The following is a 26389-nucleotide window of genomic DNA, read 5'->3' as shown; positions in this document are numbered from 1 at the left end:
GAAAACCACAATATCAGGGTTGGGGGAGGACAAGGGTTTGGGTTCAAGTGCCAGTCAGTGGAAGCCTGTTCTCATTCTGAGCCCAGCCCATGGAAGCAGGCCAGAGCAGACCTCTAGCCACCCCTTCTTCTCTGCACCTGATGTTACATTTGGAGGGCACAAGACTTTTCCAAAAAGCAGCCAAGATACATAGTTAGAGGCCATGAGGCTTCCTAGGCTTAGGGTATTGCAACGCAAGTGTTTGCTAGCAGGTTGTCCTGTTCAGCACTGAACTACACAGTGGAAGGCACCATGGCTCTTAAACTGCAGGTGCTGTTGGATCCAGCTACAAGAAGGGGAAGCCAAGGGCTGGAAACCTATGCTGTCAGTGCCACATCCTGAACGGGTTTTTGCCTTGAGAAAAACAGCTGCCTAAGACCATGTGGGGGCATCCTCTTAGAATCCATCTTTATTTGTAAAAATCCACATATAAAATCTTCTGTTTCCTTTTACAAAAAACAAAGGCACATAAAGCTACTCGATCTCTCATCCCCATGGACTGATGGTCTGACACTTCCCCCCATTCTTCCCCCTTGCTTTCTCCTCCAGTCCATGTTTCTTCACGCTTCCTTCAGTTTCAGCTCATTCCTGCCCAGGCACAGTTCTGCGCTTGCAAAGATGAAGTACATGCACACAGGGGAGATGGTGGAGAGGTGGCATGGGCTGTGCGTGGAATGTTCTACAGGCGCTTTTTAGTAGTAGGTCTCTTTTTCCACCCAACCTAGAAGACAAAAGGAAGGAGAAGTGAACTTTACAGCTTTAAGACTAATCCAGAGAGCTTCTCTCAGGCTCTGAAAACTTGCAAAGCCATACATATGCTTGAAAGCGACCTAGTCACATAACAAACTCTTGCCAGGTAATTGGGGTGCTTCAGCTTTCAGGCCTTCTTTTGGCTTTTTAAAATGTCCCAAGCATTAATGCACAGAATTAAGTGGAAGAGAATTATTAATACTTCCATATACTTGGGGAGAAGACAGGGAGAGGGACAGAGTCCTTAATTTGAACCAACTGCACTGTTGATGGGAGGGACATGCCACCAAGTCTCCAAGGTGGAGGGAAGAACTGCCTTGCAGCTCACTGCAGCTTAAGTGGCTCAAGTTGTCAAAGAAGGGAAAATGCAGCAAAACACACCCCCACATGGTGCTCAGCACTGGGGGTCCCCAAGCACACCTCAGCAGCACGAGGAGGTAGGGAAGGAAACACAGATTAGCAACGCATTCTTACCACCAGGGTTGCGTCTGATAATGAGCTTTCTGATTTCGTCATAGAGGAATATAAGGAGGGAATATGGGAAGGCGCAGAACCACCACGTGGGCCTGTTTGGGAGAGAAGACAATGAGAACACAGGCAGAGGAGATGCTCTCTGCCTAGAAGAGCTCTAATTTGATAGCATAGAGTACAGATCTGGAAGGCTGGCTAGTCCCAGCTTGCCAGTGCACCCACTCCCACGAGGCTGTGGTTCAATGAGAATACTCCAAGCCAAGAATTACCACTTTTTTACTGCAATACGTTAATCCACTTTTGGATATTAATTCCAACACAAGGCGTGTCATAGCGCCTTTGTTCATCTCTGTACCAGCACCTCCCCACCTATTAATCCAGCAACATTTCCTCTAAGTGGCTATAACCTTTGTACCCACGGTCTAGCTCATTCAAACTGCATTGCTTTCCCTTATGACTTACATGTGCTAACATCCAGTTGCTGCAGGCACTGGGCAGATGCCAGCTTTTTGTTAGGAAATTCTAGCACTTCAGCACTTAACTCCAAACAACATTTCTGAGCAGAATGCAAAACATATCGGGAGTGGTTTTTTTGTTGTTGTTTTGTTCTTGTGTTTATTTTTTTGTCATGAAGATTTCACGGAAGTTAAGTGACACTTAAGCTTGTTTGAGACTAAATCCTGTCATGAAATGTTGCAATGCTGTTGGGCAATGCTTAAGATGCTGGCATTCTCTCAACCATTAGGAATATTAGTATGCACCAACTGATCTAACTGCACCTATGTAGCAGCCTCTTGAAAGATTTTGTGCTAATTCTTTGGAAGGTAGGAAAAGGCACAAGATGTCATCTTCAGTAAAGAGGAGATAGCTGGTCTATATTTTATAGCAATTCAGCTTGTTTTCTTTGGAGGTACAGTCCCCTACCCATAAAAATACCCCCATATAAGTACAAGAGTAGCTGCTCTTCTCTATCTCCCCACTCAAGCACTCTCGTTCTGTGGTGTAGCCTGCTGCACAAAACACATGATACAACTTACTTGAGGGGATACATCCTTAGAGCAACATCCATCCCAGGACAGTAGGAAAGGAAAGCAGCCAGAGCAGTCTCCTCAAAGAGACCAAATATTAAAATCTTGTTCCTAAAAGAAACAAAAGAGAAAACAGGCACAAAATGCTCTTGTGGACGATATCCTAGAACCCACCCTTGTTTCCACATGGTAGTGACTGAAGACAGACGTTCTGGGCTAGCCCAGAAGTCCATCAGATGGGGACTATCAGGCAGTCCAAGCTGCTGGCACAGCTGTCAGAACGGTCCTGTTATGTCTCTAGAGTGAGTATTTCACAACTGCACCAACCAGCATTTGCCTTCATCACAAGTTCAGAAGGCAGCTGGGGTTCAGGTCACCAGCTCAAGACCTCAGCTGCTCTGTCACCGCACAAAGCTGTTGTGCTGGAATACCTCCCTGCCACTGTCATTCGAGGTGACACTGTGTACTGTTCTACAGACAGTATCAGCACAAGTCAGCACTCCACTCCGTCTCACCCCAACAGACTGCAGCAGGTAGAACGAGAAAGACACCTAGTGCCTTTATCCACCATCAAGGCAGACTGTTTATGACCTATGCCAAGATGCCCAAACACTGCTAAGATGATGAAGTGGAATGCCATGTGCTGGGGTCCCAGCCCAAATCCTCCACAGATGGCCCTACTTACTTCATCCCCTGCTGGAAAACAGAATTCCTTCGGGTCTTACAAATGATCAAGTCTGCCCACTGCACAACCACAATGCTGACAAAGAAGGCTGTATGGCAAGTGAACTCCACTATTTTCCTCTGTTCATAGGTCTAGGAAACAGACAAAGTAGAGAACGTTTGTTCGGATACATTGCTTTTGCTCTCTGGTGTGAGCAACAAGTCCAGCAGATGCATTACTGTTCTGTCTGACAGCCTCTAAGCTGTGCCTCAAAACATACCCACTGCTGTCCGTAGCTGTCTTCAACATCGTTAATCCATCGGTCATCCCACTGGACTCTGATTCCTAGCAATCCAGAGGGCCAGAACCCATTCTCTGCCATGATTACAAAATAGGTGAAGAAACCTCCAAGGGCCTGGATCATACCTGAATGGATAAGAAAAGGGAATGAAACCGATTAAGCGACCGCGCAGTGCAATTAACAGAAAGCAGTTTACTGGAGGCCTCAGGCACCTCAAAAAATTGCTCCCTGTGGGGCTCAGTTTCCCGAAACGGCAGCTGTAGGAGTAGTTCATGCTAACATCAAACTCAACTGCAGACCTTTTGCTGAGCAGTTTCTGCTCCCAACTTTGTACACAGTTATTTCTATTTTGCTCTGTGCTGTGAAATGCATGGTACTCAAGGACAGCAGATAAAACTCCCTTTGTATTCTCATTAAGCCTCACCCACCCCCCAGTCTTTGCCAAATACAGTCAAGAAGATTCCCAAGGTCTGCTGCAATTAAGCACAAGCTCCCATCCTGTGAACCAGGCACGTCTCTGTAGCTGCCTTTAATCAAGGCTCCTAATGCTGTGTGTTTAGGGATATGCTGGAGAGAATCCTTTACTTCTAATTAAACTAACAATGGGATCTATGTTCTTGCTGAACAAGTCTGAACCAGAGGAGAGCTGGTTGTCAGCCAGCTCCTTTACAGTGCTATGCAATTAAGCAAAATTACTGTGAAAGCGATTCAATGGATCAAGCTGCACAAGCCACCGCTATGTGCCGTAGGGGCAGGATCACGGAAAGTTCTCAAAAGCCTAAAGGTTCTGGTTTACACAGCCCAAATTTCAACCCTACCAAAATAAACAGAACAGTCACTGACTCAGGATGGCGTATAACCCCCCCACTACCACCGAGTCCAAGTCAGTGCCAGAGCAACCAGACCAGCTTACCGATCTGCCCGTAGGCCATGCTGATCAGCCTTTCATTCACCAGCTTGTCTGTTTTGGGATTTCTGGGCTGCCTCTTCATAATGTCACTCTCCGCTTGTTCGTATGCCAGGGAGATAGCAGGGACCTTTGAAGGTGGTAGGATTGCCGTTAGAACCACTTCTGTTTTTCACTGTGCATAGCCTCCCCTGCCTCATACTTTCAGCCTGAGAAACAGCACTGCCTCAAAACCCTAGATGTAGTATTTGGTAACGACCTCCACCCTCCCCAGTATGTCCTTACACGGAGCTAAAGGATGCTCAGACTTGGGAGAGCCAAGAAATAGGGAGTAGGTTCTACAGGAGTATCAAGTGGTCACTTATTTAAATCAAAGCACTCAAGAAAAACTGTATTTCGTTCCACCTATCTTTTTTTTTTTTAAGGGTACCTAAACATCCACAATTCTTTGAGACAAAAAAAGACATTCACCATGTCAGTGCCCAAGTCAATGCAGAGGATGGTGACTGTTCCCAGTGGAAGGGGGATGTTCGCTACGATGAAGATCAGGAAAGGTGTGATTTCAGGAATGTTACTGGTCAAGGTGTAAGCGATGGACTTCTTCAGGTTATCAAAGATCAGACGCCCTGGGGCAGGGAAGAGAAGAGCACAACCCTTGCTTATCAGCAGAAGTAGCTCACAGGCATCTTCACTGGTAACAAGGAATGGCAAAGTGCTAGTGCAATAAATTGAAGAGTTCTCTTGCACGTAAGGGTGCTATACAAGGCAACAAGGACTGCGTACATCAAGCATTGCATCACCTGTATAAAAGTAGCGTTTTCTGGTCATCACAATCCTTGCCTGCAAGGTTAACTGCATACAGCAGTATGATACTAAGCCCTGCTTGCTGAAGGTCAAACAAGAGCCCCTGGAGGTACCCCCTTCTGCTTTTCTTTGAGAGGTATTCTCCAGAAAGCAAAACACGTTGTATTCAGTAGGTAGAGATGACCATAGGGCCAAAGCAATAGGCAAAAGGACAAAGCTTTTGTTACCCAACTGCTTTCCACTGTTAGCTGTCCCAAAGGGTAGCGCTGGTCCCAGGGAAAGGCACAAGATTCAAGGAAGAAGGGAAGTCCCTCTCCCTCCTTGAAAACACTTGCCGTGGCAACAAATTTCAAGAACGGAGATCCCTCCAGGAACTTTTATATCATAGGGCAATCGGTAACATTGCTGACGTGTGCCCACATGCTTTTAGATGCAGTTATAAACTCACCTTCTTCAACGCCAGTGACAATAGAGGCAAAGTTATCATCCAGCAGAATCATGTCAGCTGCCTGCTTGGAAACATCTGAGCCAGAAATACCCATAGCAACACCGATGTCTGCCTTCTTCAGGGCTGGGGAATCGTTCACACCATCACCTGTGACTGCTACAATGGCACCCTAGTTATGAAGAGACATAAGGGAAAGAATGAAAATATCTATAAAATATCTATATGGTGTTTCGGACAGAGCAGGTTTCTCCTATCTTCCCCTTACCACTTCCTAGGTTCTGATCAGGCTTGGCTTATCAGAAAGTCATGCTGCTCCCTCCGAAGATGGTGGAAGAATTACAGCCATGTTGAACCCTCCCCAAGTACCTCCAGAGCATTTAAGAATTAAGTATAATCCACCTGTAAGATCTGCATACATAGGTACTAGGAATTAGCCTGACATCAGTAGCCCAACGGATGCTGATAGACTGAAGTTTAGTCCTGTCCCATTACCTGAGAGCACTGAGAAAACTTAGCCCTGCTACTTGAGAAAGCAACACTGCTTGATTATTTGCATATCTAGGGATTGCTCTGATAAAAATCCCTTGGTCTCCTGTCTTTTTACCTGTCGCTGACAGCCTTCCACAATTATAAGCTTCTGCTGAGGAGATGTCCTGGCAAAGACAATTTCTGTATGATGCATTAGGATGTCATCCAGTTGCTCACTAGTCATGTCCTTCAAATCTGAGCCATGAACAACACAAGCCTTAGCATCCCTGCAATCAAGAGACAAGAACATTTTACTTCATAAGTTAGATTTATGTTATCAGTTGTATTTGTCCCATAAAGCTACAGCTATTCAGTACTCTGGGTAAAGATCAACCCTTGCTGTGGGTGACTAAGCACCAATCTGTGCAGCCTCTGCACAGAAGTTTATGCATTTAGTCTAATGCTCCAAGTTTAAAGTCAGATGAGCAACACGAGGCAGTGCCAAGCAACAGACAGAAAGCCCCACGAGCAGCCTAGTTCTTTCTACTGCTTTTTCAAAAGGCATCAAGGCATACACAAATTGTTTCCACGGCTTTTGGTCTCCCTGCAAGAGAGGAACCCCTGGCTCAGGCAGTTACCTTCTAACATCACAAAAGATGCTCTCGTCTTCTGCAAGCAATCCTTTTTCCAGCAGACTGTTGATCTACACTTTGCTTTTCAGAGAGCTCGTGCTATGCCAGTTCAGCCTATTTTACTCTCTTCAGCCACAAAAGCACATGTTATATTTAGACTGGTTTGGTACCCTGCATGCTACGGCAAAATACCACCTCTAACCCAGCATACCATCCCTTATAGGTCTAGGGGATTATCCATGCAGCTAGTGACTTCACGGAGCTTAGACAGGGAAGTTCCTTCCCCACCCTTACAGCCAGCTGTTGATATGCGCAGTCACACAGCCCAGTGATCCCCAGCCTGCATTGCTAGGCTGTGAAGTTACCCTCAATAAAAGGGAGAAGAATTCAGCCACAATACTTGTCTTCCCCTAACAATTCATCCCACAGGGCGTCTCTATTCACAGTTCATAAACTACATGGCTACCCTCCAGGCCAAACACAGGCTGGGTCAAGCTAAGCAATGCAGACAGCCCAGCCATTCTGCAAACAGCCCACTTATGCCAAAGCACATTTTCTTAGGAAGCCTCAGTTCTGCACTAGGCTGTGAAGACGAACTTTAACCCCATAAAGGGAGAGAATTTCATCTTCACATTTATCCTGTTTAGTTACTGACCAGCAATTCCTCTACCCAGCCCAAGTCCTGCTCTTTGCCTACCTGCAATCAGACCCAGAATTGAGCCTGCAAGCAAGAGGAACAGAACTGGACACTGAGTGATCAAGTTTACATGTGGTGTTTCAACTCTTCTCTCAGCAGTATAGAACAGTTAAAACCACTTGACTTTTTGTAGCCACAATCCAAAGTTGGCCAACAAACTAGTCTTTTTTCTTTTAGCAGAGTTTTCCTATGAACCTGTAAGTTAACTTACTAAAGCAGTTTGACTAAAATATATGTTAGAGGTTAAATCTAGTTTTACTCCCAATTTAAAGATCTGAAATCACAGGAATATGTGGTTTCGGGCTCTGCAGAAGCACTGCTCAAAACAGTCCCTAAGCCTCTCTCCCCCATGCCACTACCTAGCTACTCTTTCCTGCCCAGTATGTTCGGTCAGCATGTAGTGCTTGTGAACTCAGCGGAGAGGAAATACTCAGCTCCAGGGGAAAAAATGTTACACCCCCCACAAAAAGAGACTCCACCCAGCCCGCTGGTTGGTTGTTTCCCCCAGCTGGGGGGCAGACCATCAAGATACGCAGTTACAGGGCAGAGGAAGGAAGGAACTGCTGAAGTTTTCTAGATAGGGCTTACTTTTAACTACACGTACATTCAAGGCAGCTTTATGTGTTCTTCACATAACTCACGATACATTGTGGAAGAGCCACAACAGGCTCAGCTAAGCTTAAGCCAAGCTTAGCATGTCTGGGGAGAAATGCCGACATTATCCAAGGCAAGGAGAGAGGCAAATACTTAATTCTTTGAAGAGCTTTAGTGTTCCCCACCAGTCAGTACCTAGGGTTTACTTGGCTGACAGGAATGTTGAGTCGAGCAGCAATATCTTCTACAGTTTCATTGCCCTCAGAGATGATGCCGACACCCTTGGCAATGGCTTTGGCTGTGATCGGATGGTCTCCGGTAACCATGATAACCTGGAATGCAAATAGACTGCCGTGAAAGCCTTGCCCGTGCTGCAGAGCAGCACTGCCCATCAAACAGGATCCCTTGAGACTGAAGGGCCACGTGGCTTTTGTTCCATTATCAAGTCCTGGTACAGAGCAAGCCTGAGGTACAGGTACTATAACCTGTTATGCATTTGCAAGGGATTGAGGTGGAGGGAAGACAAAATTGGTAACCCCAGAGCCGCCACATCTCCAGTTCATTCTCCAATTTGTGCTTTTTGTTCTCTGACTGCAGTCAGTACTGTGGGACATACAGAACGACACCTGAGCCAAATCACATGTTTCGGGACAAACACCACTGCAGTGTCTGCCAGTGTCCTACAAGTCTGGAGTCCAACTAATTTTTCAGTCACATATAACCACTTCAGCTGAACTAGGAAATGAAGCCTAAAGCAGCACTGGTTAGATCTTGACCAATACTTCCTTTCACCCACATTACAGCCTCACACACAACATGGGAAGCCCTTCCCCTTCATATCCAGAGGTTTAAAGCTAGGCAGTTTCAGCCCAGGAAGTAGCTACCTTAATCCCAGCGCTTCTGCATTTGCCAACAGCATCAGGCACAGCAGCACGAGGAGGGTCGATCATAGACATCAATCCTACAAAGCACAGTTTGTCCACAGGAAAGTTCACTTCATCCGTGTCAAACTGGAAGCCTTCGGGGAACTGGTCATCAGGCAGAGCCAAGTGACAGAATCCTGCAACACATCAAAACCCGCGTTTATTCTGTTCCTACACATCAAAGAGGCAGAGAGCGTGAACATTTATTGCTTCTGCAAACAGCTCTGCAAGAGCAGGGCAACGTCATAGGTTCAGCCAGAGCTACTGAAACAGGAGATTCACTCATATTCTGATAACTAATAGCTGTTGCTAGGAGCCCAAACACAGCTTGGTTCACGTGTAGCAGAGCAAATCTAATATGATGTGGCCCCATGGAGACTGAAGGGCTCAAATACTTTGCTTCACTTTGATCCAGGCAACCCAGCTGCTGGGCAGGACAAGACCCTGCAGGCTGCCCTGTAGGTTAAGAGCTAAAGGCAGGACTGCTCCTGTATGCATCAATGAAGTGACCTTGACTCAGCACACTTCATTCCTGCAGTATAACCAACACTCCATCTAATCTATGGGGAATCTGCACCAGAGCATGAGGGACAAGTCTTTCCTTATTACTAAGGTTGTTTTTCCTTACCCAGTACTCTCTCCCCAAGGCCTCCCAGCTCAAGGTAGGCATTCTGAAAAGCATCTTTCATTTCCTCATCCAGTGGTTGCTCTTTGCCATGAAGAAGAATGGAGCTGCACCGATCCAAGATCCTCTCTGGAGCGCCCTTCATCACCAGCAAGTAACGGGATTCTGAAGGATTTGCGTTCTTGTGGATAGACAGCTAGGACGGAAGAAGTTAATGTTTTAGACATTTACTCATGACCTTCCCAGCACATCACCATCACTTAAGTTTTTTGTGACTAGGGTAGCTTAGGATTATTGGTGACATTCTGCTCTATTTTTCCATTCGTCTAGACTTTAAGAAGGTTCCTCAAAGTAAGGTTTTCACAGAATGGCTGGGGTTAGAAGCGACCTTAAAGGTCATCTAACTCCAACCCCCCTGCCATAAGCAGGGATGCCACACACTAGATCAGGTTGGCCAAGGCCCCATCCAGCCTGGCCTCGAACACCTCCAGGGATGGGACATCCACAGCTTCTCTGGGCAGCCTGTGCCAGTTCCTCACCACCCTTACAGTGAAGAATTTCCTCCTAATATGTTTTACTACATATTCTTTAACGTTACCATAAAACTACAGAATGTGGCACAGGTCTTTTGTATCCAAGCTTCACCTCTAAGATCATTTCCCTGCAGCTCATTTATACCCCCAGCTCTGAGTTCTTCTATTCTCTGTGCACTACTGCTGCACAGGTGGGAAACAGTCTCATCTTCTTTCAGCAACTGATGCCTTTTTGTCAAGGTAGCTCCAGCAGCTCTTACACAGTGTAACTAAGTATTTCTCACTAGCTTTATATAGACTTGAGCAGTCTACAAGCAGTAACGGCTAGACGAGATTCTGGTGTCAATACAAATTTTGAAGTAGTCTTCATGCAAATTTACGTAAGTACTTCACACAGTGTCTCCCCCTCAAGAGAGAAACGAGAAACATGCTTACCTGGTACTTATTGGTAGAGTTAAAAGGTATTTCCACCACTTTGGGATATCTCTCTCTCATCTCCTTGACAGAACCACAGCACAATTCAATGCATTTCAGAAGTGCTGATTCAGAGGCATCCCCTGCCACTGCTCTCTGAGGAAAAGAGACAACTATCAAAGGGCACATTCCAATGAACTCACCACAAGATCAGACATGTCAAAAAAAGTGCTTTCAACTCAGCCCAGTCCCAGGTTCTACATAACATGAGAGCAGTAAAGAATATTTCCATCATCCAGTCCTGACAAAGAGCTGCATTTCAGAATGCTAGGCCTTTTGTCTGAGAGAATAGCAGTCTTCTGATACCAAAGCCAAGCCCTTTTAAATAGTAGAGAGAGTCAGCTAACCAGGTGAAGTCAGAAAGAGAGTAAATGGTGAATTTTAAGAACTGATATGAGGGATTTCTCAGTCACCTACCATAAGCTGTTTGTCATGAAGAACAGCAAATGCAAGATGAAAACTAACGACACGCACAGAGATAGATACTTGTATGCCCTCTCCCACCCCAAGACAAGATCACCTTAACAAGCCTCTGGATGAGAAGGTTTAATCTATTCCCTTCCCCACTCCCCAAAGTAAAGTTAGCACTGGTAGAGACTGCAGGTGAGCCCTCAGCCTTGGAGATCTGTGTGCGCTCTATGTTCTGCCTGAATTTCCTTTGCTGTAATTTAAACTATTTCTTGCCCTTCTGTCTCCTTTGTCCATGAATATTTTCTTCTATTTTTACACTACTACGTTGGTACCTAAAAACTTCTCTAAAACTATTCTTTGCTCAGTCTTCCTTAGACTGGAGGAAGTCCAGCTCTATCTTACATGTAAAAAAAAAAAAAAAAAAATACCAGAAGTTACAGTCAGAACTGCTATGGAAGAATAAGTTGTTCTATCACTTCCATCACCACATTACGAGAATATGCTTGGGAAGAAGTTTATGACATAATATGACTAATATTTGACGGATTATGAGCATTGTACGGTTAATTCGGCCCTGGCTTGGTCACAGTTCAGAATCAGGAATCCATGTTGATGTTATGTCGGCATTTGCACCCACGCTGAACCAGCAAAAACTTAAAAAGCTAAGACTTGCCAGTGAGAACAGAATGGCCAAAGACAAACAGTCCCACGGCTGCTGCTCCCGCAACTCTAGTGTCCACTTATCCTGGCTCCCAGAAATGGGTGTTTGTGGCTTTTAAGTATATACATGACAGAAACAGCAATTCTTGGAACAGCCAGACAGGGGAAACTGCCTAGGAAAAGTTTCTGGCCCTTCCTAATCCTTTCCAATGTATCTGACCCCCCAAACAAACCAAAGGTAACAGTGGATGGCAAAGAGCCCACTGTGGAAAGCATCTTCCCTGTCCCATTTCCTCTGCCCATAGCAAATTTCCTATAATGGCACTAGACTGCAGTTGAGATCAAGAGTTACAGATGTTTCTGTTTCAGAGTTCCTGATGAAATTTAGTGTCATTATGGGAGACTGGTGGGGAAGGAGCAATGCAACTGTTTCTTTTGGGAACTCACCTTAAGAATTGGTACATTTTCCTGATTGGCCTGGAACACAGCACGGTTGCAGAGACCTGCAACTCTGGACAAAGCAGTCCAAGTAGCTGAACTCTTGTCAAAGGAAGCACCTGAAAGCAGAGGAAGAATGTCAAAAACAATCAAAAAAACCCACAAAAAAAATACTCCACAGGCTTAACAGTGAGAAGCCTGTACCTCATGAGTAGGAGACTCGCCTAGAGCCTGTTAGCACACCACAGCTCCTTCATTTCCCCACCCCCTTCCCCAGGTACTTGATAAGCAGCTGATTATTTTAAGACCTTATGGTGAAAAAGTGATAGCACAAGAAAACACCTCTACTGCCAACTAACCGATGCATTCAGCAGCAGAGACCACGCTAGCACAGTCAAGGAAAACTGGACAAGCAACATCCCTTCAGAGAGGAGTGAGGAAGGGATACTGGGTGTCACTTCTGGGGTGATAGATAAAGTGAGACAACCTGGAATTTGGATGAAACACCCCCAAAGAAACAATGCTTAAGTACATAGACAGAGAATGCTTCTCTCATGCTGCCTCTTAAGATGGCTTCAAGGGAGATGAAGTGAACAGTTAACTGATAAGCTGATGTACTTTCCACAAAGAGGAATCTTCTGTGTTTATTTCTATGGCAGCCAAGCCAACTGTTGCCAAGCCAGAACTAAGTGCTTCCAAATAACACTTTATTTATAGCTTGTTACTTTATGCTAGCGTTAAAGACTAAGAACAATAAAGCAGCTTTAAGTGGTTCGGACAAGAACAATGTTTTGTAGTGGTTGGGGGAGCAGGGCAGAGAACAGCAGCACCACTGGAGAAAGGTTATGCCGGTAACATGTTGCAAGCACAACCTTTCACAAGGTAGATGACAGCTAGAAAACTCCTGAATTTGGTTGTACTTACTAAACGTAGTTCTAGAGAGATAAGTACCTCTCAATTGCACAGCATGCCGGGATTTCAGATCCTTATCAGTATCTGGAAGAAACTTCCTGCTCAACTCTTACAGACACTTCATTCATTGCTACCACAACCAGGATGTTCTGGGAAAACCCCTGTCCAAGAGTAGCTGTCTACTTCAACATGGGACATTTCAGTCCACGTCTAGTCTCAAGGAATTCATTATCAGCGTCAACATCTCTTCTGTCCACTTTTAAAGCTTCACACACAACTTAGGATGAGGCAATTTGGGATACATTTTGGCAAAGGTAATCAGGTACTGCGAAGTACTGAATAGCAAATGTCTGTCCTTTTTGTGGAAATAAGGACCTGAACGTTCAAGAGGTTAAAATTCCAATGGACTGGTTTGATGCAAAGGCAGACAAGGGATTTTTTCCTGTTTATGGATTTAGGTAATCCGTTTATGGATTAAACAACTGTGGCATAGTGCAAAGCTTTCTATAATTCACCACAAGCTTTTTAGCAGATCATGATAGGAGTCCCTGCACCATGAACTTCACTTGCACTGAAAAGCTAGAAACGCAGGCTCTTACACAAAACCCTTTTTAAAAAAGAGATGCCTGCAGCACAAAGAGGTGGCCTTACCACTCTGGTTCTCTGTAGTATCAGCCTCATGAATCTGATTGTCAAACCACATGTGTGCAACTGTCATGCGATTCTGTGTCAGAGTGCCCGTTTTGTCAGAGCAGATGGTGGATGTGGATCCCAGAGTTTCCACAGCTTCCAGGTTCTTCACCAAGCAGTTCTTGCGGGCCATACGCTTGGCTGTTAGTGTCAGACATACCTGGAGATAAGGAAAACAACAGGTTAGATATGCTTGTGCACTAATACAGTGTCACCCCACTCACTGTGGGCATGGAGTGACAAAATCATGCACCCTGCAGTGATTCCTATTGCACACCAGCAGGGTGAGCATGAACTGCAGTGCTTAGGCCCAGCTCTTATATTACGTTTAAGTGACAGTTTTCTCCAGAAAATGGCTTAAGGTTTCAGCCTCCTGCTTCTCAGTGCATTAGGAAGGAGATAACATGCCCTAGACTAACATTTTAGTGTTAATTAACATTTAACATTACAGTTTCCTAATCAGAGGAACTCTCAAAATAGGTAGAGGCAGACCATGTAGAAGAAAGCCCAAAATAGCCCTGGAGATAGGGCAACAACTTACTGGTATAGGGAGCAAGCTGACCCAGTTATTTTCTTGCCAGAAGTTCTGTGGGGTTCAAACTCCCAAATGTTCAGTTGCTGCTTCGGCTGCTGCTTTGCAGCCTAAAGCTGCATAGAAGCCTCTATACCTGTCCACCACCACCCTCTACACACCTAAGAACACCTGGATTCTTCTCTATCTATATGGGAAACCAAGCTTACAAGAACCTCTGCCAGCTCCCAGATCAAAACCGGGGATAACAGCAAGACTTGCTAGATGCTCTGGTAGCCCTTCAGGACTGGGGGGCTGGTGTGCATGTGGGTATAAAAAAAAACAAATCAACACTCAGTAGTTCTGAGTAGAAGGACCCCTCCCCACCACAGAAAAAGGGAGAGAAGCCAAATTCAGGACTCCTAGCCTTACTCACTTCATTCTACAATGCCAAGCCTCTGTGCAGGTCTAACTCAAGAGACCCACCTTCATCGGATAAACAGCTGCAGAACCAGAGACTGATTCAGGCAACTGATCAGAATACACTAAATTTGTAAAACCTAACCCTATACACTCACCACACACAGAACCTACAGAACTTTAGGTTCACCTCTACAAATACATGCTGAGCATGAAGCACTCCATTTCCTGAAGAACCATACAGTTTGTGCATTAAGTCAACCTCTTCTTCCAACTTGACTCACCGTGACTGTTGCGAGCAGTCCCTCAGGAACATTGGCAACAATGATTCCTATAAGGAAGATTACAGCCTCCAGCCAAGTGTATTCAAGGATAAGTGAGAGGATGAAGAAGCTGACACCCAGGAACACAGCCACTCCAGTGATGAGGTGGATGAAGTGCTCAATCTCCATGGCAATGGGAGTCTTTCCCCCTTCCAGTCCAGATGCCAGACTGGCAATACGGCCCATCACAGTGCGGTCCCCAGTCCTGATAACAATGCCACGGGCAGTGCCTAGAAGAAAGGCAGGCTTTAGAAGACAATCCCCCTTCCCAATAGCCTAAACTGAGCTTGTTCAGCCTGTCCTACAGTTTAGCAAGCTTCATCCAAGATAATGCAGGTAGGCAATCCAACAGGCCAAGGCCTCCCACCACAGCTTTTTTAGTCTCCAGAAATAAATGGAGACAAGGGCTACAAAAGATTTGTGTGACTGGCCACGCTGTATGCCCTCTCCCTTCTACCCCAGGGAATCAAGAATCCACTTGGTTCAAGTGCCAATTGCATAAGCAATTAATGGGAGAAAGAAGTCTTCAAGAAGTGGATTATGTCCTCCTCCCTCCTTTAAAGGAGGGAGGACATTTTCTCTTCCCAAGGTTTTGGGGTTTTTTGGAGGTGGGATAGAACACGGAGCTTCCACACTAGTGGACACCCCGTGGTATGGAAAAGATGCTCTGGGCTGCAACATGAAGAGGACCTACCACTATACCTGATGCTACTACAGACGCCTTGCCAGAAATGTTTGGAATTCCCAATTTCTACAGCAGCTGTATTGTTTCCTATACCTCAGCCTAGCCCTCTTTGTTCAAATAATGGTATTTTGTGATTTAACGCTGCTGTAACAGAGTAGTCATGCTTGAAAACACACCATATAGCTGCTCCTCTGGGAGAAGCATACAAAAACAGTAGTGCTGTGGAGTCTTTTGCCCATTGTACCGTTCTGGAGTTGGAATGGGCAATGGAAAGCCTTCACTGGGAACTTTCAGCCTGCTCTTGCATGGCAGGAGTGGGCTAGCAGCTAGTACACTAAACACACACAACATCTGCACTGCTTACCTATGGAGTTCACTCCCTAGCATTGTTAATACTTCAGCAAGCTAGGAAGAGCCACGTACCTTCCACACAGTTGGTGGAAAAGAAGGCAATGTTCCTGGTTTCCAGTGGGTTCTCATTGGAGAAGTCTGGAGACCTGGTCTGAGGCTCTGACTCGCCAGTAAGTGAGGAGTTATCCACCTGCATGGACGAGAGCACTACTTCATACGCAGCCAGACAGATGATTCAGCAGCGACAGCTGATAAAACACCAGGCTCTCCCCCCACCTTCCTCTTTTACTCTGCCACTCAACCCATTCACAACATAGAAGAAATTCTTAGAAACCAGACTAATTCATCATCCTCCATTATGAAGCTTTCAGACAGCCTGTCGCTGCTCACCTTGCAACCATGTGCAGATATGATCCGAAGGTCAGCTGGAATTCTGTCTCCTCCTTTCACCTCCACTAGATCTCCAACTACAACACCTTCAGCATTTATGCTCAACTTCTCACCATTTCTGACTACAAGAGCTTGCTGAAAGACAGTAAAGAAACAACTTATGTCAAAAGCAACTCTTAAGAAAGGTGCTCAAAATAAATCCAAGCATCTTAAAATAGTTGTCTCATGCATCTAAGGAACTTCCTGCTTGTGCTAACATGTTTATTTCAGATGCATTTAAGAAAGATAGCTGTTCGTGTTTTCTCACTACTGAAATTCCTTGTTGCCAAGGTGACAGTAAGATGGTTAGGTATGATACAGACTGTCCATGTCCTCTGAGTTTTAGCGCTCATTTATCACACCAGTTACAGAATTCCCTATGCTATCAAGAAAGTTATGGACTTTAATAAGCTGGTGGAACTCATAGGGTACCAGGAACTGCCCTGGATCATTAGCATAATTACTTGGAGCAAAAAGAGGAACTAGCGTTCCCCTCAACATTAAGAGCAAGAAACCCACACTAACAGCTTGGCACGAGAGACATCTTGCCTGCTAAAAGCAAACACACAGCATTCACCGCAAGGCATTCTGTGATTGAAGCTCATGTTTAAAACAGTTAATAACTCAGAGCAAGTGCGGCAGATCAAGGGAACGAGGTATTCCATACCTGAGGCACCATGTTCTTGAAGGACTCCATGATCTTGGAACTTTTTGCTTCTTGGTAATACGAGAAACAGCCAGTAATGATAACCACAGCTGCCAACACAATACCTAGGTACAGCTACAAGGAGCAGAGAAAGTGATTGAGAGCTTGATCTGCCTGAAAGGCTTCCAGCTTGTCCAGATAAATTGCTTGGTATTTAAATGCCCCATTACAAAACATGGAGGTAATTGCAGTCTCCGTACATTTTGTACACAAAGGCTGTCCACAAGCTACTGTTGTTAACACAACATGAAGGAAGTCGGCTGTCCGTTTCATTATGTGGAAGCACTCCAAAACATGTTAAGCTCACCCACTGAATTTCCCGTACTTATGGGAAAAGCTTCTGGACTGAATGCTTAGAGGAAGCTGATATGTTTTATGCCAAACAGGCTGCTCAGCCTGCCTTTGAGGTAAAGCAGACATTTTTTTTACTTACGTTATCTTTGTTGGGCTCCTCCTCCATCACACTTTGTATGCCGTAAGCCAGAAAACACAGAATAGCACCAATCCACAGCAGGAGTGAGAATCCTCCAAAGAGCTGCCGACAGAACTTCACCCATTCGGGAGTGGTGGGTGGGGGCGTGAGGGTATTTGGGCCATCGCGAGCCAAAATCTCAGCTGCACGTGCGGTAGTCAAACCCTAGAAGAGAAGTTACTTTTAGAGGCATTGTGGCAAGACTGGCTGGGGAAAGTAGTTTTAAATTTGTTCATCTTCTGCTTGAGAATGCAGGTAGAGGCCTGCCACAGCAATAAGGAGATGCTAACAGATAATGGAAACCTCCACAGCTGCCAGGGGTCTGCAACAGAAGTGCAGGATGTGAAAGCTGCATGCTAGAAGAGGAGCTACAGGATATTGGTGCTACTTGAGGAGCCTGCACATCATATGGCTACAACACAGAAGGCAGCCAAGGGAAGAGTGCTACAGCAGCAGACTTTGATCACTGATGAACAGCCCAGTGCAATCCATCCTATCAAATTATGGAACAAGTGAAAGCTGGGGACTATAAAGATGATGACACTTGAGACTGTCTTTCCAGGAAGTTCAGATTTTAGAAGCCAAGGTCTTTGACAGAAGCATGCAAGTCTTCTGTAACAGAGACAGAGCAGGCTTGTTGCTGTATGCAATCCTGAAAAAAAAAACACCTTAAAGCAAACAAGAGCAAAGGTGCACTGCAGAATCACTGCAGTGCTTCTGCACTAGCCTTTGAGGTTAGCCAGAACATTTGCACACCTGTTATTATGTAAGGGTAGAATTTTTAACTACTACTAACCATCGCCAAGTCTCTGGCATGTACTAGCTCACTAGACTACATCTGCAATATAACAAACATTTGCCTTTATTACAAGCTCCTCAGGAAAAAAAAAAAACAAGAATCAATTCGACCTTGGAACAATTCAGAGGCAGATAACAGTGACTTTGTTAGAAAACAAAGTCACTAAAGCATTGCATGCTGGCTGTACAGTGGGAGGACGAAGAGGAGTATTTGTGAGCTCAACAGTTCTCTCAAAGCCTGGGAAACTTAACTGGAAGAGCAGAGATTAAACAAAAAAAAGGAAAAGAAACAGACCACCCAGATCTCCCTTTGTGAAGTGCTCTGAGCCGAGACTGCTCCTTTTCCAATCAGAGCAAAGAGGGAGGGAAAACAAAGCCTACTTACCCGACTTAAGTCTGTTCCATATTTACGATGAAGTTCATCAAGGCTGAGCTTGTGGTCATCCTGAAAGAGAAGAAATAGATGAGGGGTGACCACACTACCTGCAGATTGGTCAGCACAAGCTCAACAATTCGCCCCGTCACCAGGTTTCATCTGTAACACCTCAGTAAGATTAAGATTCTTGTCACAGAAAAGATAAGCTAGAATCTCCTTATCGCATTCAGGAACTCAATCAAAGCAGTCTCCTCTTCAGCATTCTTCTGGATATTTGGGCACAACATAACAGCTTTTTAAGCAATCTGACTATCTCAGTGCAGTCAACGCTCACAGCAAATTCTGTGAAGCCTCTGGTATTTTTTTTTGTTTGTTTGTTTTTGGTTGCAGGAGGTGGAGGGATTGGAAAGGAAGGTGTACATAAGATTAGCTGTGTAATTTCACGTGTTTAAGTAATGCTGCCAGCTTAAGTAATGTTTCTTCCCCAAAAAGGCTCTGTTTCACAGCCAGGTTATTTTCAGCTTAAAAAAAAGTACACAGCAGTATCTCCCTTAAACAGTGGCACTGGAAGGAACAGATGCCTTAAGCTAGCATCACTACCAAACACAAAACCGGATCTTTGAGCAACTTTTAGCAGTCCCTCTCCCTAACAAACAGGGCCAAAAAAAATGTGAGCCCGGTCTCCATACACAGCACAGAAATAAAGCCTTGTCAGTTTCAAGGAGGGCAGATCTAAGCCACATGATGCTCGTACATATGTACAGCATCATCCAGCATTCACGGGTGGGGATGGTAGACACTCCTCACATCCTCAAACACGATTAAGGAATGCTAATACTGAGGTCAGTCTGAGCTGAGGCCAACAGTAAATGGAGTTGTACAGATTCCACTCCTCAGCTGGAATGAAAACAGCAGTCTCACCCACATGACAGCACAAAGAAGTACTGCTGCTATCCAGACAATGCTCGCCTGGGTGAGGAGAAGCAGCTAGGCTTTGATGCGTGTAACCCAGGCAAACAGAGACTTGGGTTCTGTGTCAAATGCTTTTAAGAAGTGATGTTTTCAGTGCCATCTTGATGCTGAAATGCTCACAGGATGTCTAGTTTGGAGGCAGAGGGGACAAGAATGGAAATCAATGCCTTCCATGCTGTCAGCTCACCAGCACTTTTCTACAAGAAGCCACGTGAGGCACAAGGCTTTGTGAACGTTCTCAAAGCCGCTCTTTCCACGCCTTACAACTCTTACCATTGAGACTTCCTTTTTAAGCTCATCCATGTCCCTCTCCACCTTCGCCCCCTTTTTCTTCTTTGCGCCATGTTCGGATGTAGGAGTAGGCTCATACTTGTCTCTTCCAGCCTACAAGAGAAAACACAGTACTGTTAAGAAACACCTTCAGTCAGCTTCTACAGCAGGAGATATGAGCCATATATGCAAAACTGCCAGGCGGACAATAATTATGTTTTTTTTTTTTTTTTTTTTTTTTTTTTTAAAGTTACACCACTTTAATAAAGAAAAGAGTTAGTGAGCAGCTAAGTCTGCTCAACAGCATCACAGCCTACAGCCAGACATTTTACAAGTCTGGCTGGGAGGAGAGCAAGCTACATGCTATGCAGTCAGTCTTGGTGTGCGAGCCCCAGCTCAGGCAGAAAGTGATGAAGAGCAGAAGAAACCAATTCCTGAGTGCATACGTATGTTCTATGTTCCCTTCAAGGCATTAACTCCTCCTCCCCCTGCTCAGTCCTCCACATCCTCTGGCAAGGAGCAGCCTATCAACTGAAGATAAGTAAGAGGTGGTATCTCTAACACAAATTTTGGGGATAAGTTCCAAACACTTTCATTCTCAGTTTGGCACTCTAGCTGAGCTGTTACACAACGGAAATCTGCTTTCAATTTATGGAAGTCTGTCCAGTAAGAATGGTATACAGAGTAGTTCACTTTCACAGCCCTGATCCGTGCTCAGTCCTGCTTAAACTTCAGAGAGCAGATGATTTGCTTAAAGCCTCTTTACTTAGATGGATTTTTATTCCCTTTACTCACGGTTAATTTTACATTAAATCACACAGACTCAGATCTTGTCACGAGGGGGTAAATGAGCATCTAAGGACAAAGAAAGCATGAAGCAGCAAATACAGGCATCACTTGAGACCAAAAAAACTACAAGAAACTTGGACGGCCTGCAAGGTACCGAAGCCAGGCACCAACACGGCCTCACAGAGCAGTTCCTCCTTTAAGTACTCCATAGGCTTCCCAACTCTCACAAGCCTCCAATAGCTGCTTTCCTCCCCCCTTCCCTCCCGTGTAGGGCCTACGACATCCTGCCAAGTTTTATGCGATGACATTTTCACCCAGTAAGATCTCCGAGAAGTACTTTGAGATGAAACAGCCGCTAGCAACACCTCGGTCAAACCGGTAACAAGATTAAGAAGAGGTTTCAAAGGCGCTGCCTCGCTCTTTGCACGAGTGCCTCAAATCACAAATCGGATTCCTGCGAGTGGTCTGGACACAGAAACTGTTGTGAGGATCCAAGAATTGTCCTGTTCAGCAGCACGCACAGGAAACTTATTTTTATTATTACTTACTGCAAGAGAAGTAGAAAACTAAACTAAAAGTGAAACTGCACTAAAAAATAATCAAAAAAAATCACAGCTTCCCTACAAAAATCATCGGGCACATCTAGACAACGATTTATATTGCTCTAAGAAAGCTTTGGGCACATCATACTGCAGCCATATTCACATGTTTCACACGTACAGAGGAACCCCTCCTTACCCTGACCAGTAAAGGTGGGCTTTGCATCCCCTGTGTTCCTGCACACAGCTGCAGAGCTGTGCAGTGGAAACGGTTTTAAAGAAGTGGAGCAGAGTCTAGCTGTTTGCCACCTCCCAGCCAGGGAAACGACACACACAACTGCAGATTGTCAGCATTCTTGACATTCTCTTCCCTGTACCTAAACTCCCATTGCACTATTTCAAAAAAAAGCAAAAGCCACAGAACTTCAAACAGCACAGTCCTCACATTCCAGCATCATAAGAATTTGCCATGGGGCAATTCACAAAGTCACCATGAAGCTTCTCTCTTTCCTTCAATCTCTGAAGGGAACGACTTCAACCACTGCTAGACCTCTGGCAGAGAAGTCCAAAACAGTCCCCCCCGAAACACATGCTTTTTGATTTCTGCTTTAAATAAGTGATTTCTAATGAAGGTGGAGAAGCTGGTGCCCTGATTGGCATGCCAGCACCTCTGGCTTCACCCCCTCCCCACCAGAAAAGCGTGGCAAGCTCTTGGAAGCGATGTAAAAAACCCTTGGCTCTTGGAAACTTCCACAACAAGTACAGTGACTTAGCCTAGTGGGGCAGCAGTGACTATAGCCCAAGAACATAGGAAACTAGCTCTAGCAGCTGCAGAGACAACCTGCAAGGGGGCCAACATGAAAAGGCTCACCGCCCTTGTTCATGCATGATTCACTTAGAAAAAACTCAAAAGAGCCCAGCATCAGCTGCAGGCAGGACAAAAAGCAGACTGTTACTTGTTTCTGTAAGAAACCAAGTACTTGCTAGCCTACCAGCTTCTCAGTTTAAGGGGAAAAAAAAAAATAAAAAGGCACAACCCTTCTGTTGCTTTACCACCATATCCCACCCTTATAGAAAAGGTGGGCCAGTAGTATTGGTCTCAGCTCTTGAGCTTCCTGCTCTGTCATTCAAACATGACCTTGAAGCACAGATCAAAGCATTGCCCCTGTTCTCTGCCCTCAGGGCGGCTGCCTCTGTGCTGGCAGAGGAACCTCATCAGCTCAACAAAGGCTTGCCCTGGGACAAGGTGTCCATGCTGCCGCCCCTCAGCGTTGTAAGATCTCCCTGCTCTCCCCTCCTTTTCCTGCCAGACATAAGAGAAAGCATATGGTAGTCCTGACCCACATCTTATCAAGATGGGAGCACAAGGCCTGGACACAAAGGAAGGTCTGTCTCATCAGAAATGTCACATCTGTTACTTTGCTTAGCTGAGGAACTTTTCTGACTCATCAAAAGTGCCACAGAGAAAAAAAAAAACAACTTTTTCCTTCCCTTATAAGTTTTTTCTCCATTGGCTTAGGCAGAACATTTGTAGACACCGGTGTAAGCAGTCTTACACATCCCCCAGAAAACCCTATTGTCTTTGAGGCAACTTATGCTTTTCCTCTCTGCACTAATTGAGCCATTCATGGCTGATGTTTTAAACACAAGCCATGATTGACCAGGAAACGAGAGGGGTGCAAATCAGCGGACAAGTTCTGAAGGATCCTATTCTAACATTGCCTAATCCAACAAGCAGTGTCAAGAATAAGCCAAAACAAATTAAGCAGTCTCTGGAGTCCCAGTCTGTTCTAGTACTTATGTCATTACAATCAACTGTGCAGAGAAAACAGAAAAGTTACTGTCTTGCTGTCTCATGGGACAACCTTCAGTAAATATATTAACCAGATGAGTCATGATAGTGTCCATTCCTACTGGACTGGAAATGTTGCTCCATGACCCTATGCAATACTAAGCAAGGAACATGAATGCCTTCCCAGGATCCTTCTTACTGCCTCCCAAAAAGCAGTGTTCAACCTCCCATCTTTCATCAAAAGCCCAACTGCCAGCCCTCAGCTGAGCAGGCTCTCAGCAGCTAGGACAGGACAAAGCAGTTTTTACTTGACAGCCAGCAACTGCTCATCTTGAGCTCTCCTTACTGAGATTCAGCAAGCAGACAGCTGCCTCCCTAACTATGGGAGGACAAGCCTTCCCCGCATGGCAAGAGGATTAAAACTTGCAAGGGTTTTCATCCTCAAGGTTGAAAGGGGACTATCCACATTCCTCAAGTCTTCTCCACATCCTGGGACAAACATTTCTTCTCATGGAGCTGCTTGAAGAGCCAGGTGCAGAACTGGCTTTCCAAACACCGGAGTGTTTTTCAATGTCCTGTTTTTCAGTGCTGTATCATTATAAACTGTAGGAGTGACATCTCCTACAGTTCTTTGTGTGGCATATTAGTGCATCTCTACAGTCAAAGACAGTGTCTCCAGTGCCTGACACACACGTGAAGACCAGAGGAGCTGGTACCTTCAGCAACCCGTTGGGAAGGTCTGGGTGAAGCATGACCATGCAGCTTTCAGCGTGTCAGGACCCCACTAGGCTGTGGGATGGCAACCCACAGGCCCATACAACCTGTCAGAAACCTTTTTATCCCATCACACTGCTTTGAGGAAGCGTGCATTGACTAGGCCCAGGCTTTTCTTTGGCCAAAGGAATATCCTCTCAGCATACCAATAAGAAGTGGGAGTGAAAGATGTAGGTAGAGTAACATTGAGATTTCTTAATTTTACCAGATGATTGCTTTGATTTGCATAATTTCCCCTCAGTTGGTCTATTACACAATACACCTTCCTAGTTCCTGACAGGAAAAGAAAATTTAACCCAGGTTCAGGCATTAGTATCGATCCCCAGAAGCAGCTCCATGCACGCAGTAATGACCATCCACCCTGCAAGCGTAATGAGGACGGAGTCTGCGGACAGAGATGAAATCCTGCCCTCCTCCCTTGATAATGCACATACCCAGGCAGCTCACGGCCCTCCCATTGCCATCTAAAGTAAAACAGCCACCCCACTCAGCTGCTCTTCACAGCCGCCACACACAGGGAGCTTGTTCTCACACACACACACTCTTACTTTCTCTTCAACGCCAGGCTCCCAGGGGAAGGAGGTTTCCTTTTTGGGTGCCCTAAGTCAGGGCAAGCGCACGCTGTTGAGCTGTGCAGTCACACCCTGCCCTTTTTTCCACAACCTTGCTCTTTCACATCCCTATTTTTTCAGAGGGTCCTAATTACTGCATGTTCTCCCTGCTAAATGAGAGAATCTTGTGACTTCAGGAATAATGCAATAGTGTGTGGCTGCCTCAGACTTCCCGGTAGTATGCTGGTGGTTCGGTTCCAAGCCAATTGTTTACTATGCACACACAACCCATGTAATTTGAAGTGAAAATGAGCTGGGTATATATATTAGAGCTAGCCTTCTATATTGGAAAGCACTTAACTCCCATTAGTGAAGCCAAGATGGCCTGAGCCCCCAAAGCCTGTGGCGCTGCTGTCACACACAGAGTTAAAAGGTTTCTTTAAGGATTTAAAGACTGCACCAATGCCTCCCCCCCCCAAAAAAAATATTATAGATGAGATTATTGTACGTATTACCTGTTACCCACTAGCCTAAAAAGCATCATGCAGGGCTATCTGACTACAACAGGACTTCACCAATGCAAGAGAGCAACCCTCCCAAACTCCCCCTGTGTGCTCCTCAAACCCTTTTCCAAACAACCATCCTTTCACCCGTGTTCCTCCATGTCTCCTATTCATGCTGTTGTGTCAACACCGCTGGTTGTACCACATGGATGAGGACAATGCGGAGTCGGGTAGTGTTTGAGCAGCACTGTGGAAGCACACACCACCTGTAGGCAGCAGGCGGGGACAGGGCCGCCACCTCTGCGCCTCCGGGCACCTCACAGCTCTGCCTTCCACGTGGAAGCAGAGACGGCCGGGAACATTTTGTTTCTGCTCCCCAGCCGGGCATCTGACCGTAACATCCAACTTCAAGTTCCCACTTCTGTTTTCAAGAGCCTTCAAATGCGTTTATAGTTAAGAGATATAATCTGGATTAAGGACTTCTTGCTGCGGGCTGAAGGCTGGAAGGAAGCCGGGCTGACACAGCGCCTTGTGAGCGCGTAGAAACTGCTGCACAGCATGCTGGGAGGCTTTTATCAGCCCAATTAGCAGGATAGACATGATAAAGTCATGAATGATCACCTTCCTTATGCTATCAAGCCTTATCTGCCCTCGCGGCTACTAATAAGCAAATTGGCGCTAATAAGCAGCCCTTTATCCTGTCACACCCCCCGGCCACACACCCCCGCGGGGGCCTGCTGTCTCAACAAGTCTAAAGTACTCCTGCAGAGGCCGGGAGCCACGAGAGCGGCCGCGCTGCCCGGCTCGGCTCCAGAAGGGCAGGAGATAACCGCAGCCTCCTCCAGCACCGGTCCGAGGACCCCCCCCGGGGCCCCGGGGGGCCGCGCACCAGGCCGGGCTCCGCGCCTCGCAGGGGCGCCAGGCGCTCCCTCCGCGGCCATTTCCAGCGCCGCCCAGGCTCCTCACAGCCCTCCGGGGGCGGCGGCGCCGCTGGGGAGCCGCCTCCAGCCGTCCCTCCCTGGTTCCCCGATCCTTCCTCCCTCCCTCCCTCCCCGGAGCGGGCGGCAGCCCAGCACCGAGATGTGTCGGGGCGGCCCCGGCGCCGCCCTCCGGCGGCAACCCCACCGCACACGACATGGCCGCCCCCCCGCCTCCCGGCGCGGAGCGGACAAAGCGGGGGGCGAGCGGCTGCCGGGCAGCCCTCACCCCCGGCCGGCAGACCCCGCCCCCGCCCCCGAAACCCCCTCCCCAGAGCAGCAGCGGCGCCCCCCGGCCCCGCCGCTCACCCCCTTGCCCATGGTGCGGGGCGGCGGCGTGCAGACCACGCGGCAGGCGACGAGGAGCGGGGCTCAGCGCGGCCCGGCAGGTGCGGAGCGACGGCAGCGCCCGGCCGCCACCACCGTGCTCCTTCAGCGGCTGCTCGCTCTCTCCCCCCGCTGTCCCCTCGTCGTCGTCGTTCGTCTACCTCCGGCACCGCTGCTCCAGCCGCAACTCCAAAATTCCGCCGGCTTCCCGCCGGATAAAGAGCCCCGGCTGCACCGCCCCGCCCCGCTCGCCGCACCGCCCCTTGCGGGCGGGGAGCCGCCGGGGACGGGGGCAGGCTTTGGGTGGGAGCCGTGCCCGCAGACCAGACCTTAGGGTGCCTCCGGGCTTGTCTCG

At 46.6% G+C, this 26389-nt stretch overlaps 1 protein-coding gene across 1 annotated transcript; it reads right to left on the bottom strand.

The window, feature by feature from the left end:
* Positions 1-422: 422 nt before the first annotated feature.
* ATP1A1 (ATPase Na+/K+ transporting subunit alpha 1) lies at positions 423-26270 on the bottom strand. Its single transcript, XM_080572143.1, has 23 exons — positions 26017-26270; positions 19786-19896; positions 18550-18609; positions 17328-17531; positions 16856-16969; positions 16150-16284; positions 15832-15949; positions 14685-14953; positions 13431-13629; positions 11877-11986; positions 10320-10454; positions 9355-9547; positions 8688-8863; positions 7999-8135; positions 6017-6167; positions 5413-5581; positions 4632-4786; positions 4167-4290; positions 3233-3378; positions 2974-3104; positions 2298-2399; positions 1264-1355; positions 423-760 (listed from the first exon to the last, which is right to left on the bottom strand). The coding sequence occupies exons 1-23, from the start codon at positions 26026-26028 to the stop codon at positions 732-734; spliced, it is 3072 nt and encodes a 1023-aa protein (XP_080428269.1). The 5' UTR covers positions 26029-26270; the 3' UTR covers positions 423-731.
* Between the last annotated feature and the right edge of the window lie 119 nt (positions 26271-26389).

This window comes from Anser brachyrhynchus (assembly GCF_964034855.1).
Source record: "Anser brachyrhynchus genome assembly, chromosome: 1".
Lineage (NCBI taxonomy): Eukaryota > Metazoa > Chordata > Aves > Anseriformes > Anatidae > Anser > Anser brachyrhynchus.
This window is presented reverse-complemented; position numbering and strand designations above follow the sequence as displayed.